At 35.8% G+C, this 12,451-nt stretch overlaps 1 protein-coding gene across 3 annotated transcripts in view; it reads right to left on the bottom strand.

Annotated features, from left to right (window-relative positions):
• Nucleotides 1-735: 735 nt before the first annotated feature.
• The window catches only part of LOC117325404 (serine/threonine-protein kinase PLK1-like), a 45,127-nt gene continuing 33,411 nt past the window's right edge, over nt 736-12,451 (bottom strand). For all 3 annotated transcript variants that reach the window (XM_033881580.1, XM_033881578.1, XM_033881579.1), the window contains exons 5-14: nt 11,170-11,387; nt 10,841-10,936; nt 10,251-10,526; nt 6,847-6,958; nt 6,540-6,651; nt 6,337-6,411; nt 5,976-6,138; nt 3,825-3,954; nt 3,366-3,488; nt 736-3,107 (exon numbers count right to left, since the gene is read on the bottom strand). In XM_033881580.1, the coding sequence (XP_033737471.1) occupies nt 2,898-3,107; nt 3,366-3,488; nt 3,825-3,954; nt 5,976-6,138; nt 6,337-6,411; nt 6,540-6,651; nt 6,847-6,958; nt 10,251-10,526; nt 10,841-10,936; nt 11,170-11,387 (1,515 nt within the window). In that variant the 3' untranslated portion in view covers nt 736-2,897. The remainder of the gene's footprint in view (nt 3,108-3,365; nt 3,489-3,824; nt 3,955-5,975; nt 6,139-6,336; nt 6,412-6,539; nt 6,652-6,846; nt 6,959-10,250; nt 10,527-10,840; nt 10,937-11,169; nt 11,388-12,451) is intronic.

The following is a 12,451-nucleotide window of genomic DNA, read 5'->3' as shown; positions in this document are numbered from 1 at the left end:
ATTTTGTCCTTGAAATTATTGACCACGAACGTGTGGGACAGAGAAATTTGCTTTACTTCTAATCGGGTGTGACCTTGACATTATACATTAATTATTTTCTTCTTCTTGAACGTCTTTTATGGTTTTGACTTTTGACTCCCCGTTTTTTCTGATTTTGGTTATACTGTAAGCTCTGAGATACAATTTGGGGCTGAAGTAGTAATAATTGTCATATATGGTCATGCAGGCCTAATATAGAAATGGAATTGCGTGCGATATCACGCGAGATGTGTCATGGCTGCTGCTTCTAGATTCATGTGACGTACGATATCATAAGACTTAGATAACCCTTTGGTAATTTTATTTGGAACTGTAATTATTTTACAAAGTATAAAACGTCTCTCGGTAAAGCTACATTTTAAAAGTGTTTTTTTTTTTACACTCTAACAAAAGGATGGCTGTATACATTGTAACGAATCTCATATTAATCTTAAGCGAGGGATGTTGAGAAATGGCAGCGATACCAATCGAATCAGCTACACACGGCAAAACCTCGAAACGCACATTTATAATACATGTACTTATATCGATATCTATGGTCAAAAGGTCAAAAGGTCCGTAGAAGTGGATTTAACTTTAATGTGACCAAAACATTCGGAGCAATCTGTTGACAAGACTCCCCTCGATCAGCCCCCCTTAAGTTAACGAAGGCCAACCTTTCTCAAATCTTTTAAATCGATAACAAATAAGTTAATATTTCGTAGACTTTTCGTATTTATTGCAAAAAGAGGCAAACATAGGTCAGTCACACTGGACAGATAATGACTACATTCTCTTCAATCATAATTTACAAAATATTGGAATTTCTACTCTTGTAACAAATGCATTTAATCACACTTAAGGAAGTGAAACGTGTACATTAGATTCCACACATACACACACTCACTTTATTTCATTCATTCAGCAAACGATCCTAAACTCTCAATTACATCCCAGCATATCACATGTGCAGATACATATCATAATCTAACGCGAATTCATGGCTCAGTAGATTACATGATAACTACTACACATTTACCTAAGGAGGCAGATTTATATCTACGTATTCATATTTCTGCGATCTTCAGTCATTCAATTCTTCATACTGTTTATACAGCCTTACACAATATGACACACTGTCTTCTACACCCTTACATACTATGACACTCTGTCTTAAACAGTCTTGTATACTATGACACAACAATACATTTGCAGCTGATGGAAGGTCAGTGAAGGTTATTACCTTGACCTTGCTAATTGTCACAGAATAGATCCATTAAACCATATACATTCACAATTCTCAATTAATATCAATCACTAATCAACAAATATAATATTCACCATCAACAATGTCATCAACAAAATCATCAACAAATTCTCTTTTTTTCGACTTGGTAGCCTCGGTACAGTAATTATAGCGATTCTGTGATTCAATTCCTATCCTCGCCACTCTTTCACCTCTAAAATGCATTAAATGGTCACATCTCTAACATACCTTTGTACATAAACCTACCATTTTGCATATTAATGAGATCATTTATAATTATGGTCCTTCAGTGGATACAACACGTGATCTTTAACCTAACTCAGGTTAATACAATACACGTGTAAATCATGTTCACACAACAAGCACTTATGAAACATACACTGTATACAAGCTCGAAAGCAGAATGCCAAATGCATGCCAGAATAAAACTGAACAGATGTAAAAAGCTTATCAAATTCCTTCACCATCAACTGTTGGAATGATTCTTTTTCAAGTAAATTTTTGACTAGCAAATTTTCCCAACAAAATTATCACAAATGGAAAAAGTTTTCAATATACTCTGTCAGAATACCAATGGACAGTTTGGTCCTTGTACGAAAAATACCCCATCTATCTCGTATACACCATTCATTATTTGAACAAGTAATTTGTCCGATGCCTCCATTCCAGTAAGGGTCTGAGACTGAGTGACACCTTACCGGAAACGGAAATACGGATCGATATCACACGACCTTCCTTTGATATGTTAGACATACGTTTATAGTTAGAGGAGACAGTATGGCCAAACGTATTGTTTACTTGATTAAAATATTGCAACGTGTTTATTTTTTGTTTTCACTGCTAAAACTCATTTTTTTGATTTGGCAAATGAGATCAAAACAAATTAAATAATTACGTAATACATGTGGACTTCCCTTTAAACGAAATTGCATGGGAATTGGAGCACTGTGATGCTGTTATGAGCATGAGTCAAAGTCACGGTTAACACAACCGCAAAGGAGTACTGGCAGGAAAAAGCAGTAAATAGTCACATATCTCCTCGACAAAAATACAAAATCGTCACAATCTCTGAACGATTTTATACACAATCACAACGTGCAGGAACATATCATTGTGATACTGGTATTCCAATTAAAAGAAACTGTTTGATACACATCATTTCAATCCAAAATATTTTGTGGACTACCACGATTACATTTTTCACTCATATCTTTCGATAATAAGATGTTTGTAACTCTTAGAGATCATTGTAATTTCGACAACAAAATGACAGACTTGATCATCTGTCCCTGTTGAAGTGTCGGCACAAATAATGAAAGACTTGGATTGTCACCAGTAACTCCACCAATTCTGACATGTCTACACAATATTCCCACATTCTTTTCAATGGGCATTCGAAAGAGAGGTAATATTCCATAAGCACAAGCAAAGTAAATCAATGCTTAAACAACTGGGAATACATGTTATATCACAATTTTTATGTCACATGGACGTCTAGTTGCCTGACAGGCATTTCAGGGCCGGCTTTGACGTCACGGATGAAAAAAGAAAGACACATGGGTGATGTCGGACGCTTGCTTGCACTGAATAAATACTGTGTGTTATATCACATTTAAATATCGGCGCCTTCTATGTCCACCAGATTTTTCAACATGGACTTGGCAAACGCCATACGCTCCACAATGTCTCTACGGCAGCCATCTTGGATGATGTGGACCATGGGGTAAGTACTGGCAGTCCTGTCCTCGTCAATGTAAGTCACGAAGTAGTCATTCTTCATGTAGCTCATGATGATCTTTGTGTGATCGTCGAAGAAGTTCACCTGTATGCAAAGATACATGTGCATTATATAAAAAGTGGATGGAACACATCGCTAACCTAAATGGTAACACAAGTGAGGTGCAGAATTGGATCTAAACTCTTCAATAATAATAGTGTAGAATGGGTTATTTGTCTGATATAAGTTGAAGTTCAGTAAGCAAACTCTTCCATGAGAGGCAACATTAACAGAAACTCCTTTATTTGGTATGATTACTTGTCTATGAGTATGTTGTTAAATACCAATGTGTTAGAAACATACCTGTAGGGTGCCGTCACTGAGGTACAACACGATAGCTTTTCCGGTGCGGAACCATTTTTTGAGGTAAGCAGTTCCACCCCACACATAGTCATCCGAGTCTCTGGATGTCTCCACATTACCGCCCTGTTAATCAAAGAGAAGGTACAAATATTAATCTTATTCAAAACCACACACGGGAGATGAATTGATAATATTTACTGTCTATTCCATCCATATATTACAATATGAATATACGTACAGTTAAAAATAGATGTTTATGGCGCACTAACATAACTACAAAGGGGGCGTGGTGTTTAACTGGTGGAAACATCTAAGTAATGTTAGCATTACCGGAGAGGAATGAATTTCAAATTGCTTGTAATTGTCTATTATTATTTATAATAGGAAAGCTGTGTAAATCAAAGTAAAGTAAAAGATGTATTCACTATTGCATTAGTTACGCCATCCTTTCCAGCTTACCTGTATTAGGTGCTCGTCCATGTACCTAGCAAAGTACAATAGCAGTGTGGTTTTCTTCTCGAGCTCCTCTGGCACACAATCGACAGTGAATGTTGACAGTTTTCCAGTCATGTCAAAATACTGGATGGCTCTGTAATATACAGATAGGATTACATGTTAGTAAAGTGTCTAAGTAAAATATAGAAAAGATCATAAATAACAGGCGAATATCGCGGCTACCCTCTATAATCCTGTCTAAAACAAGTCCTTAATATCATATTTAAAAACAACTCCGCCATATATTTGAATCCTGTCTAAAACAAGTCCGCCATATTGGCAGCATGTCCCAGACAGGTTCGCCATATTGGCAGCATATCTAAAACAAATCCGCCATTTTAAGCACAGATCTAGGACGAAGTCACAATATAGGAACATGGCACATATGGAGAAGATTTCCTCAGAAACATTAATTTGATAACTTGTTCATTTCTAGTTGTTGTGATTATAGCTTTTTAATTGATTTATACGTCATAAATAACTACAACATTTGGTCGAATGATTCAATGTATACTTGTAGAGTTATTTACCCTGATAATACAATAGTGCCTTCTTATTGATTATTTATGTAAAGGGCCATTATGTATTGTCTATGGAAATTTGTTAAATATTACACCATGTTTGCGTTGAATGTTTACAAAATATTTGAATTCGATCCATACACGATCCTAGGCCTACAAATACACACGAAAGGAGAGCTTTGATGTCTCCTAAAGCGTTGTCTCTGATAATAATATGACTACTGGACTTGGTGTGAGTAACCGATCAGAAAGTCCAGTCATGTTTACGTGGACAGACTGTTGTCCCAAAGGCTTAAGTTGTTTGGTCTTTTGCAACAAGGGTCTTATGTGTAATTACGTCCGCCATCTTGACTTGATAACCGGTACTTGTACTGTCAAGATGGTGGGCCATGATGCGCAAAGGGATTTTGTGGGCGGAAAACACTTATTTATTCTTGATGACAAGCTATCTATATATACCTGCACGACCACGTATGTTATCGGGTGTGTGAAGGGGTAAGGTATTGACGATAGTGATATAACATCCCGTAAGACCAGATCTAGAAGGAAGTCCAGGATAAACACATATTGATATGATATCTGAGTGCGAGTCAGGGTGCTAAGTATCAAACCTTGTCCTGTCTTGTGAGAGTATAATATCCATGGTGTGTATATATACTACGGTGGGTAGGTCTGGGAATGTTAACAATGTTATTGGTCGTCCATTGTTTGGGGTGGAGATAACGTTATAGTACATAGTGTTCTCATGTCTACTGTGACGAGCTATTACATTGCATGCAATATCATGGACGCCACACTGCAAGATTGACGTGAGGTCAAATCGGTTCATGAGATTAGGCCGAGTTTCGTGCATTGCATAATACAAACCATTCAAAGAATGCTTTTTGCAGCGTATAGGCACGTAAAGATAATAAAATTTCTACTGTGCACTTCAACTCAAGACGAAATCAATTTGAACACCTACGACGAGAAGATTTTATGTGTAGTCGCCTTTACTACTTAAAAGAAATATCTTATATTCCCAGACAAAATCTGATCAGTGTAATCATCCATTTTATCACTTGAAGAACAATGGTCAAACATGGAATTCGGTGGCAATGTAGAAATAAAAGCACGCATCAGACAGAATGAGATACTTGATTGTATTAAAATCTCATAAAACCGCCAGTATACAGCACACGTGTAACAGAGCGGTGGGGTACAATGCACTTTCCTAAAAGCCCTGCTATGAAGTGGGCTTTAATTCCAGGTATTATGGTTCAACCCAGTAAGGGTACAAACCCATTGTTGGATGTTGATAGCATTGTGAGAACTTAAGGATAAACAATTACGTCTCCTTAAATCTCTGGCTTTTATTAAGGTGTGAAATTCTCGTGATATCAAAGCGAAACACGTGCGTCTCGTGTCAGTTTAAAATACTTGGTACACTAAGACATCCGAAACAAATAAATCCCGACAGGAAAATTCCAACAATCCTATCGCATTTTGAAAAAGAAGATATTCTACACAATTATTTTACATTTTAAATGTCCGTACTTGATATCAATATCATCATAGAGTATCTGGTATTCACAATAAGTCCTTAGTATCATACCTTCCGTCCGGTGACATCACAATACGTGACGTATCGTTGAAGAGCACGCCAATGGCATCGTTTGAAAGTTGAAACCCAAAACCGTATTTATTGGAATAATCAACCCATTTTGTCACCCAAGTGATGGTGAAATCTCCTACGGCAACGGGATTGCTTGTCACATCTGTAAACAAAGAACAGATACGAAATATGAAGATGTTTATAAATAGGACTGATTCAAAGTAAAAACATAAAATAATCATATCAAACGTTTGTTCAATCGATTATGTCAGGAAATTAGAGACCCCAGAATGTATTACTAGAATTGAACAGGACTCAGAAAGAAAGACATGAAGCCATTAATGTCTGAAAAGGAACGTACCTTTTGGCATGTGTTCAAGGCATGTGTGGAGAACGTCCAGCAAATTAGCGGCAGTCCGAGGTTTTGGAGAAAGATCTGAAAATACAGACATGAAAACATTGATGAAATGAAAGGTTCTATTACTTAGCCAAATGCATTCTAGTAAAAAAAGAATGATTGTAGCGTTTTTCAATCTAACTCATCAATATTGACCAATAACCTACCTCGTTGCGGAGGCGAATCGGACCTATCAGATCTATTCGACCTTTCTGAGACAAGTTCCCTGATTGGTGATTTGATTGGAGGGAAAGCAGCTGGAGATCCTCTATCACTTCCCTACAAATGAAAACATTAATTAGGGATATGGCCGTATTTGGTGACTTTAATTGCAGGAATATACAAAGTTTCACATTTTACCTGTATGGAGTTTTAACATAATTTACATTTTATAGAAAAAAACGTATTGTTATTTGAAACTGGAGACTGGAGAGACTATAGCATTAAATCATAATGGCGTTATATGCTATTTACCTCGGATGTTTTATCACTTTTGTCGGATCTTGCAGTGATTTCCACTTTTCTAAAAGGTGATGTGACTCTTTCTATCGGGTCTTGTTTATCTGGAACAGCATAGGATTTTGGTCTGAAAAAAAGAAACGAAAAGAATTAATGGAACATTTCCTATAGTTTACAATGTTTCATCTATAGATATATGTGCAGAAATGTGACTTTAATATTATGAGGGAACATAAAACATGTAGATCAAAGATATGATATAAGTGTATTTACAGATAGGCAGTTTAAATGATGATTCAGCCAAAAACATTCAGGCATCAGTATATTGGAAAATTTAAAAACATGACAAGAATAAATTTTCCAATTTTCCATTGATATGTAAATGCTAGTCACTTTTGTCATCTGATGTCTTCCATTCATGGTTTAGATATTGGTACTCGTATCGCCTATTGTAGTATGGAGAGGCTATTTTACCAGGTCTGGTGTATATTGACGTGGGTCTGTGTAAATGCAGTGCTCATTTATATGAGAATTGATCTTTTTAAATTCAATAGGAAGAAGCTCGAAATATATATTATATCCTGTATGTCTCAGACAGTATTGTTCCCGACATATACCCCCACATATAATATATTGTTCACCGTCAATTGGAATCCTTATCAATCGGTCACGTGGGCTAATACAGAACAGGTAAAAATCGTCAAGGTAGGTACATTGTTTGGAACAAAGGCAACAAAGCCGCCTACATGTAGAGGAATGTACTGTGTTGGTATACCGCATATATCCCTGGTCTGGACACCTGTCGATAATGACATGTCTGTAGCGATCACTGAATATTTCATTAACTGAAGTGGCTTGGTATTGATGAATAAATTCGCTTTCGGTGAAGTAAGCTAAACTTCATTCTAATGATATTAAGATAATGGCGTCGGTCGTATGTATCCACACATTGATATGAAATCACTTAAATCACTGGCTAAATTGTAAAAATAGTCACGCATCATTAGGAACATGCAGATGTTGAAGCTGAGGTCAGATATGCGGCCACGTGCCATGATAATTCCCAGGTGTCAATCACAGGAATTTGACAAATAAACAACTAATAGTATTGATGTATCTCCAACTATTATATGTTTCTATTTCAATTCGGTTGCATATTCTGCGTTCGTTTTTGAGGTGGAATTGCGGTTTCGTTTACACGTGCGGTATTCTTTGTTGTTTTGGCCCCGCGACGTCAATAGTTCAAAAATATGCCAATAATAAAAACATATTCCTTGATTTCAATGTGTACAAATCTGATTGTTATACCTTGATGTTATGTGTAATGATTTTAGAAGACGTTGCTACATAACCATACCATATGCTATATATTTAATCCCAATACAATTCAAATTCTTTTATTGCATTAAGCTTCACAGCTCATCTGACAGATACATGATGGATGTAAATACAGAGGTACCTTGTGTAGATGTAAAACACTTGTGAACGCCCATATCAATAAAGACGGACTTAAAATTGAGTATGAGATGCATCACTTTATGGTTAACAAACCATGGCATACAAACTATTCTTCACATTTCCTTAAAATACATTTATATACAGTAGATAGCACAGGGAAATTGAATGGTTCTGCTTATGATTTTCCGACGAGACACGACTTAATTAAGACATGTTTTAAAGGTTGTATCAGTTAAAACTTTTCTAAATAGTTTTTTTTATCATAAAATGCTTTAAGCCCATTAGCTAACAGGGTACAACACATTGATAAGTAAATGACATTACCTTTTACGTCATACTACTAAACCAAAGGTGAATGTGACTAATATATGTACGCTTTTTATTAAACTATTTTATTAAACAAATTGAATAATGTACCAAGGTATGTAGCAATAGATCAGGCTTAATAATTATTTACCTGTATGACGAATACACTAAACTCTAAAGCAAATGATTAGTGTGTGCTTAGTATTAGCCCACGCGTTAAATATACCTGTACAGATATCGAGGTATACTAAACATTTAAGGTAGAGATCCCACGCTACGTGAATACCTGGCATACTTTTGGTCACCTTTATTTATCTCAGTATATCTACAGTGGGACAATAATCTCCAAACGTGCTATTTTTATATGAATATACATGTATGCTATTTCGATCAAACAATAGAGTTTGTGATAATTAGAATCTATCCAACATACCTGTTGATAACTCAGGTCTAGTTAGATATAGTTAATGCATGTATTTGATACCATAATGTACAGGTTCGAATCGCAATGTCAAAGGGTTTATATGAATTAAATAAAGTTAGTAACAAATAGTTTACACGAATTAAATAAAGTTAGTACCAAATATGTTGGACCACCCTGCCCAATTTTTCACACGTCTTTGAAATTGTATTGACAGCTTTATTTTCTTTTGAACTTATGAAATTCGACCCAGTATTTAGTAAAGCACCTTGACATAAGGACATGAGGTCTTAAACAAGACAGATTAAGAAACATTCCAGTGATATTTAAAGCTAAAATTGACATATGCATATAGATATAATCGCTATTCAAAACTAGACTTTTATTATTTTTCTGGCGAATATTTTCGGCATTGCCTCAGGAAAGAAAATTCGGTTTTTATTTGAGCAAGGTAAATTCGTATATTCAAGCATTTAATTCCTTAGACGGTTAAGGTGGCCAAACTTGATCCGATTAATTCCTTACCAGTTTTCAAACGATTATCCTCTTGTATGTTTACCGCAGTGCTCAGATATTTGAAATATGCTGACATTAAATTAATGCATAAAACCATCACACAAAACAAATGTCTAAATATATGCAAACTACTGGATTCAGTCCATCAATCTGTCACGACCTCCTTAGAACTTTATATACGTAAATCTAATCTCAATTAATACTTCTGAAAATATATTTTGTTTAACTGTCATCAAAATATTGTCAGGTATGCCATTGTACTTATATAAAATTGATATTTGTAAATCTATTTCCTGTCTGTGACACTTAAGGTCGGTTGAGAGAGATACTAAAATTGTTAAAAAAAACATGAGGCACTTCGATACCAAACTTAAACCAAAGGTTATTACACATTAAAGGTGGGATTACTTCCCGATAAAAATTAGGTATGTTAATAATATCTTTTTCTCCAGGGAAAAGGGTCCTTAGATTAAACTTTCTCATGAAACTGATGCCAACAATTACAAGGAAATTGATGCAAGTTAGTTAGTAATGAATTCTTTTAGCCCATTAACACTATGGACATTAGGGTCAAAAATGTAAAATACATTATATTAGTTTAATATTCAATGATTTCCGTCCTGTAGAATGTGACACCGTACCCAGCTGTCTCCTTCCTTGAAAGTGCATCTACCAAATCACATTCTCTACATACGGAAAATGTCAGAAAATAAATTACCTGTTAAATTTTGTGTACACTGGAAACTTTGGGACGGCATTGCAGCATGAGGATGGCAACGTCTGTGGCATGTAACCGGAAGTGAAGAAGTCATCTATCAGAAACTGATCTAGACTGGGACGTAGCTCTGGTTCAGGTGTGAGACACTTTTGGATAAGATTTTTGGCAGGACCGGATATCGTGTTGGGCAATACGTAAGAATTTCCGGTGATTCTTACATACGTTTCCTTTAATGTTGACGTCTCGAATGGGGGACGTCCTACCAATAAGGCGTACCTGTTGTAGATAAACAATTTATGTTAAAGTAAGTAAAACAGCAAAAATGATGCAACACCATCGCAACAAGAGAATTGTGACAAGCCCAACTAAAAAAACTTTGTCTGGCCCAGGTACGGATTTAGATAATATTTAATTATTAGGTGTCAAGTCTGGCAAATTTTTGTTTGAAATTCCTTGTAAGATGTTATCATTGTAATTCGAAAGAAAACGTCTTTAACAGAAGACCTATTTGCTCCGACTCTTTTCTGTGCTCATTATTACAAAATTATTATGATCCTAAAGTGGAAATATTGTATTATGAGAAAACTTACATTACACATCCGAGAGCCCAAACATCCGCTTCGTAACTGTGACCTCTTTTCTGGAGTACCTCAGGTGCAATGTAATTTGGTGTGCCGCATACCGTCCTGCAAAAATGTGATGAAACATAGAACTTTAATTTATCGACATTACATAATATTTTTCAATGATGTTCTCCTCAATGCATACGCAACAGACGTTTCAAATAGCGGTGAAATTTGTTATAGTGCGCATAGTTACAGTTCTGTCCAGATGACGCATATAATCACAGGGAATGCTTCTGCACCGATTGTTTCCCCATTATTTTTGTTTAATTGTTGGTTTATTAGAAGTGACTTACATTTTCTTTTCTCCTTCGTATCCAATCTTTGTGGCTAGTCCAAAATCTGCTATCTTGAGTTCCATGTTTTCGTTGAGGAGCATGTTTCCCAGTTTGAGGTCCCTGTGTATGATGTTATGACTATGGATGTACTTGATGCCTTCTACCAATTGACGCATGTAGTACCTAACTTCGATTTCTGTGAGCATTTTCCGGTGTTTGAGCATGTGCACAAGCGACTGAAAAAAAAACAACATTTTGAATATTAATTTGCTTCGAATATCAGCGAGAAATAGCGCATCTTGCATAATAAAAGCTAACGTTCGTTAATTCAAATAAGTATGGGCGTTCACAGACAAGAGCGTAAATGTGGTACATAAATTGATAAATTGATTCGAAATAGACATTAATGATTATATACACCTTATTCCTCTAAATAACTCGAAAATACAAATAATATGACTTGTGGTGACAAGTAATTACGCTATTCTGTTATCAATATATCTTATATCATACATGCAATGGCCGTTTATAAACTTTCTAGCTAAAGGTTTTATCTTAGGAAAGGCATAAGCTACTGAAAGAAGATGGATAGCATTTTGTCTATATGGGTGTCATAAGCGACCTAAATGAAGACTGCTGATTTTGATTGGCAATGGTAGAGAATCCGTTTTTTGAGATAAGGATGGCATCGTATTACTGCTAAGTGGCATACATTGCGATTGGGTTCTACTCTTATCAGGGGCCAGGGAACTATCGACTTGGGCTTCTGACGCCACATAAAACTTCATTAAATATAACACATTATATAAAATGTGGCTGTACTCTAAAAGACTATCATAAAATTGACGTGTATTGGGTTCATAATTTGAAGCCAAAATGGAAGATAGCTTAAAATAAACAGGTATTTCCTTCACTCTAACGTTTCGAGATGTGCCTAGATAGACACTCTAAATTTCCGAACTTTAAATTGCAGTGTGTGCTCTTGGGAACTATTTGCAATATATCACATGTTATCATGCTTCGGAGCATGTCAAGAGCATATTTTCTTTATTGTCTTTGTCCTTGTAGCAAAATTATGATAAGATGCATTTACAAGCCCACTTTAGAAGCCAAGATATATTTGCTGACTCTTCAGGTAAGTGTGTACGTGATGTATAGTCATGAGAACTCATATCTTGTCGTACTAAACACCGACCGGACGAGCTGTGGAATACCGACCTCCAACAGATAACCGTTATCATACAAAAAGTCCTACATATACACGTTTTAAGTCCCTGGCCCCATCGTCTTCAAATTTAAT

Source organism: Pecten maximus, chromosome 4 (assembly GCF_902652985.1).
Source record: "Pecten maximus chromosome 4, xPecMax1.1, whole genome shotgun sequence".
NCBI lineage: Eukaryota > Metazoa > Mollusca > Bivalvia > Pectinida > Pectinidae > Pecten > Pecten maximus.
This window is presented reverse-complemented; position numbering and strand designations above follow the sequence as displayed.